At 42.3% G+C, this 6,000-nt stretch overlaps 1 protein-coding gene across 1 annotated transcript; it reads left to right on the top strand.

The window, feature by feature from the left end:
* Positions 1–478: 478 nt before the first annotated feature.
* Positions 479–3,623, top strand: LOC105795827 (uncharacterized). The gene is made up of 8 exons (XM_012625483.1): positions 479–607; positions 767–923; positions 1,104–1,504; positions 1,568–1,703; positions 1,857–2,448; positions 2,538–2,629; positions 2,729–3,108; positions 3,264–3,623. Exons 1-8 carry the CDS (start codon positions 479–481, stop codon positions 3,621–3,623), a joined length of 2,247 nt encoding a protein of 748 aa, XP_012480937.1.
* Positions 3,624–6,000: the final 2,377 nt, after the last annotated feature.

The following is a 6,000-nucleotide window of genomic DNA, read 5'->3' as shown; positions in this document are numbered from 1 at the left end:
TTTCTAAACTTAAGAAACGAGTTTTATCAACATGTCTAAATTTTGAGAGACACTTTAATGTGACACACTAGATACGGCCATAACGTCTAGGCTGGGTTTGGGGTAATATATTTAGTGGTAACAGATCCGGGTTGCAAAACTCGACTATGGAATAGGTTTGAAAATATCTGAAATTTTGGAAAATTGGTTTGAATTATTTTTGAAGGTTACAAGTGTAGCACACCGATACTCCAGCGTCGAATCTATAAGTTTCTATATACTTTAGACTCTTAAACTGAAATATATTGAGAGATAGTAGGACTGTATTGAAACTCTTTAGTTAGAGTAAACTGAGACTGTAGGAAACTGGAAACTGTAGGGAGACTTTGATTTGTGAAAATAAAACTCTGATTACTACTTTCATAAGACATCTGTTAATAATTATTGGAATTGTAAACTAATGCATAAAACTTCATAAACAGATAATACGTTATTCGATATGAGCGTTAGAGGTACTCGTGGAAGGGGTACACAAGGTTGCGGTAGTGGCCGAGGTAGTGCTAGGGCTGGGTTTTCGGCATTAAGCCACATGTCCAATGTTGAGGCTAGGGAGGCACCAGCTTCACCGGTGACTGAGACGGGGTCATTCGATTGAGCTGCTAGGGATGATGCATTATCCTAAGCTATGCTCCACATTTTGGAAAGAGTCACAGGGACCAGTACTGGTGCTGTGGGCCGTGGATCAATTTCAGAATGACTCTGGTCGAATAGAGCAAAAATTTTCAAGGGTGTTTCTGGAGTAGCCCCTAATGTGGTTAAATACTGGTTGGAAGCCACGGAGAGAATAATGGATGACCTCGACTGCACTTCTGAGCAAAAGCTAAAAGGTGCAGTGTCTTTACTGCAAGATGAAGCCTATCAGTGGTGGTTTACGGTGAGAGAAGGTACTCAGGCCGACCGGTTAATGTGGGATTTCTTCAAGTCAACTTTTCAAGGGAAGTATGTGGGGATAAGTTATGTGGACGCCCTAAGAAATGAATTTTTGAGTTTGATTTAGGGGAATAAGACTGTGTCAAAATATGAGGCATAGTTCCTGCGAATAAGTCATTATGCACGGGGGATAGTGGCAACTGAGTATGAACGCTGTGTGCGATTTGAGGACGGCCTTCGGGATGAGTTGCAAATCCTGGTGGCTCCGCAGAGGGAGCGAGATTTTTCTACCCTAGTTGAAAAGGCGAAAATCGTCGAGGATGTGAAGTGCTCTGAGCGCCAGAATTGTGAGAAAGATAGGAGTAGGTTTAAGAGGGATTCTAAGCCCTCAAGTTCTTCTAGAATGCCTAAAAAGAAGGCTAGGTTTGATGGGCCTGTTCGAGCTGGGGTTTCTGTTTCAAGACCTCAACCTTGTGCTGATTGTGGGAGACATTATTTGGGTGAGTGTTGGAAGAATATTGGGGCATGTTTCAGATGTGGGTCTATGGAGCATCAAGTTAAGGATTGTCCTCAGAGGCCTACTCAGATGCAAGCTGTAGGTAAGGGTTTTTTTTAGCCAGTAAGAGGTGGTCAGTAGCCATCGAGAGGCCGTGGGCAGGTTGGAGGTGGAAATGGTGTGGGACGAGGTCGTGGACCGTATGGCAGAGGGGTTGCTAGCATTGAGGTAAGGCAGCCAACACTGGTTTATGCTGCCCGCGTCTGTGAGGATGGTAACACTCAAGATGTTATAACTGGTACGTTCCTAATTCATAATGTACCTTACACTGCTTTGATTGATATAGGGTTTACGCATTCATACATTGCATGTACTGTGTCTGGCACCTTGGGTATCATGCATGAGAGTATTGTTAATAAGATGACTGTGTTAAGTCTATTGGGATAATCAGTAATGGTAGACAAGTTGTTCAAAGATGTACCCCTAGAGGTTCAAGGAGTTATATTTTTAGCAGATTTAATGGAGCTACCATTTGGTGAATTCGACCTAATCTTGGGGATGGATATGCTGGGTAAAGACCGTGCAAGTTTGCATTGTGCTACTAAGTGTATGGTGTTAAAAACCATTGAGGATGAGGAGGTGGCTGTGATTGGGGAGCGAAGAGACTTTCTGTCTAATGTGATCTCTACATTAAGGGCCGAAAAATTGGTTCGTAAGGGTTGTGAGGCGTTTCTAGCCTATGTTGGTGTAACTGATTCTAAGGGTCCTTCTGTTGGAGATATCAGAGCTGTTAAGGATTTTTCTGATGTTTTTTCTGGTGAGCTCCCTGGGTTGCCTCCAAGACGCGAAGTTGAATTTGGAATTGAGCTTTTGCTAGGAACGACTCCAGTGTCCATCGCCCCTTATAGGATGGCACTGAAGGAGCTGGTGGAATTAAAAGCTCAAATCTCAGAACTATTGGATCGAGGATTCATTCGACCTAGTGTGTCTCTGTGGGGAGCACCAGTGTTGTTTGTTAAGAAGAAGGATGGGACTATGCGCATGTGCGTCGACTATCGGCAATTGAATAAATTACCTATTAAGAATAAGTATTCCTTACCGAGGATAGATGATTTATTTGATCAGTTGCTAGGAGCTTCGGTTTTCTCCAAAATGGATTTTCTTCTGGGTATCATCAGTTGAGAGTTAAGGAGGCTGATGTGTATACAACTGCCTTTAGGACTCGTTATTGTCATTACGAGTTCCTAGTGATGTCGTTTGGGCTGACGAATGCACCAGCTACCTTCATGGACCTAATGAACTGATTTTTCCAACCCTATTTAGATCGGTTCGTGGTGGTGTTTATAGACGACATCTTGGTGTATTCAAGAACCGAGGATGAGCATGATGCGTATCTCCGAATTCTCCTGCAGGTTTTAAGTGAAAAACAACTGTATGCTAAGTTCAGCAAGTATGAGTTCTGGCTGCAAGAAGTGACTCTTCTGGGTCATGTAGTATCTGCTGAGGGGATTAGGGTAGATCCTCGAAAAATTGAAGCTATACTGGAATGGAAACCACCTAAGACTGTATTTGAGATTCGAAGCTTTCTGGGTCTAGCAGGGTATTACAGACGTTTTGTTGAGGGGTTTTCCTTTATTGCTGCATCTCTCACTAAGTTGTTACGTAAAAGGGTACCGTTAACTGGACTGATAAGCAGCAAGAAAGTTTTGAGAAATTGAAGAAAGTTCTGACTGTGGCCCCTGTCTTAATATAGCTAGAGTCTGGGAAGGAATTCACTGTCTACAATGATGACTCACACGTTGGTTTGGGTTGTGTGCTGATGCAGGAGGGTAAGGTGGTTGCTTATGCATCTCGTCAGCTTAAGCCTCACGAGGCGAATTACCCTACTCATGACTTGGAATTAGCTGTAGTGGTATTCGCACAGAAAATTTGGAGGCATTATCTCTATGGTGAGAAGTGTACTATTTACACAGATTACAAGAGTCGTAAGTACCTCATCACTCAGAAGGAGTTGAATCTTAGGCAGCGAAGATGGATCGAGCTGCTTAAGGACTATGATTGCTCAATTGAGTACCATCCTGGTAGGGCTAACGTGGTAGCAGACGCACTGAGCCGTAGGGCTGTATCTGATTTGAGACTGATGTTTGCTCGTCTTAGATTGTTTGATGATGGTAGGATGTTGGTTGAGCTAAAAGTTAAACCGACGTGGACTGGATAGAGTAAGGGTAAACAGTTGTTGGATGAGTCACTAGTTCCCCGTTTCCATCAGGTTGAGAATGAGGAAACTTCAGATTTTAGGTTGAATAGTGAAGGAGTACTGTGTTTCTGTGGGAGAGAGTAACCAAGGATTTTGTGAATGGGCTGCCCTTAACGCCTACTAAGAAGGACCCGGTATGAGTTATTGTAGATCGATTGACTACATCTGCCCATTTCATACCAGTTCATACTGATTACTCTTTACAGAAGTTGGCTAAACTGTATGTGGCTAAAATTGTAAGACTGCATGGGGTACCAGCTTCGATTATATCAGATAGAGATCCTCGATTTACGTCTCAATTTTGAAAGAAATTACACGAGGCTTTGGGTTCTAGTCTAGATTTTAGTACTGCATTTCATCCCCAGATAGATGGTCAATCCGAGGGGGTGATTCCAATACTGGAGGATATGTTAAGGTGTTGTGTAATGGATTTCTGAGGCAACTGGGAAGACTATTTGCCGCTAGCAGAGTTTGTGTATAATAATAGCTACTAGTCCAGTATTCAAATGGCACCGTACGCGGTGTTATATGGTCGTAGGTGTTGTACTCTTACTTGTTGGACTGAGCTAGGCGAACGGCGAGTTCTTTTGGTGCCGAACCTTGTGTGGGTGTCGTAGGTGTCGTAGGTGTCGTACTCCTACTTTTTCTCCTTTTTCTTTTGGTGCCGAACCTTGCAAAGACTTCAAAGTATCTCCCAGGTTTGTTAGTTTTGTTTTCTACCTTTCCTTTTATGCCCTTTTTGTTTTGGCCGAATAGCCTTTGGTTCTTTCCTCTTTCCCTTGTGGCCAAATATTGTCTTTCTTTCTTCTTCTCTCTTGGTTGAATATTGCTTTTCTCTCCCTCTTCATCTATTCAATTTTGTTATGACTTGAGCTTTTTAATGGTTCGATTTCCATGAAGAGTGAAGGAGTATCAAGTGATATTACAGTCATCGAGACCTCTCTCTCATCACTAGATCAAGGTAAGTAGGTGGGCTAGCTTTTTTTCTAGGTGTAGACCGTATGTTCTATTGTTTTGAAAATTATCATGTGTGGATTTCAACCACGTGATTAACCAATCTTGTTTAATGTATCCGTTTGCAATGTAGATATTCGTCAAGAAGAGTGCAATCAACTTTCGTCAGTGGATTAGGTGGGCTAAGTCACTATTGCCAGTCAAGGCAAGTATTAGTTCAATTTTTGGTTAAGGTTGCAAAAGAAGGAGAATACCCCCGTTTTTTTAGCGACTAATGGAAAACGTGTTTGAATGCAGATTTTGAGTGTTCGTGGATCGTTGTGCATTTTCATAAACAGATGTGTAATCACCCACTGCAACTGTAGTTTGGTGAAGAGCCGAAAGGCCGTTAACACGACATTTGAGACCACATGGGCGTGCGATTGCTCGAGTGGTAAGCCCAACGTACAAATCATAGGCAAATAACCGAATTACCCTCGAAGGGTAAAATGTTCGAATTACTTCTGAAGGGTAAAATGACCGAATTACCCCTAAAAGGTAAAATGAACGAATTAACCCCGAAAGGTAAAATGACTGAATTACCCTTGAAGGGTAAGATAACTGAATTACCCTCGAAGGGTAAAATGACCGAAATACCCCCATAGGATAAAATGACTGTTATACCCCTAGCAGTTAAAATATGTGTATGACCGATTTGCTCTATAATACATATATATGACTATTACTGAGTATGACATACTGCATACACGTATAATATATGACATGGCCTACTGCATGGGGTGGGATTCTGATATAGGGGAAGTATACTGTACTGGTGGCTTTGCCACATATCTTTATTCTTGGCGTGTTTGTGCAGACATTCATTGGCGACTTTGCTACATCACTATTACTGGTAGCTTTGCTGCGATATTAGTGTGTTGGCTGGATGGGTCAATTTTATCCCCACATGGTGTGTTGGTGGTACGGAGTGGTGTGTTGGCTGGATTGGGGATGGATTGCATCATTGCATTGTATTGATTACTGTATTGGGCTAAGACCCACACTGTTACTCTAATGGGCTAAGGCCCACACTGTACTGATACTGTATTGGGCTCAGGCCTAGACTGATTCTGCATGTTGTATAGTGATTGGCTAGTACGGGATTACACACTGAGTTTCGTAAACTCACCCTTTCCTTTTAATTGTGCAGGTAATGCTCAACCTTAGACGACTCGGGGCTGCGAGAGACTCGGAGGTGGCCACACAACTACCGTCGATGTTTGCATTTTCTTTTATTTTGCTTTAAATTATAAGTTGGGTTTTGTTTTGTAATAAGGCCTTTAATTTGGGTTTGAAATTTTAATTTGGCTTCTGCTTACATATTTTATACTGCTAGTTAGGTGAA

Source organism: Gossypium raimondii, chromosome 3, assembly GCF_025698545.1.
Source record: "Gossypium raimondii isolate GPD5lz chromosome 3, ASM2569854v1, whole genome shotgun sequence".
NCBI lineage: Eukaryota > Viridiplantae > Streptophyta > Magnoliopsida > Malvales > Malvaceae > Gossypium > Gossypium raimondii.
The sequence above is the reverse complement of the archived record's forward strand: the minus strand, read 5'-3'. Positions and strand labels throughout refer to the sequence as shown.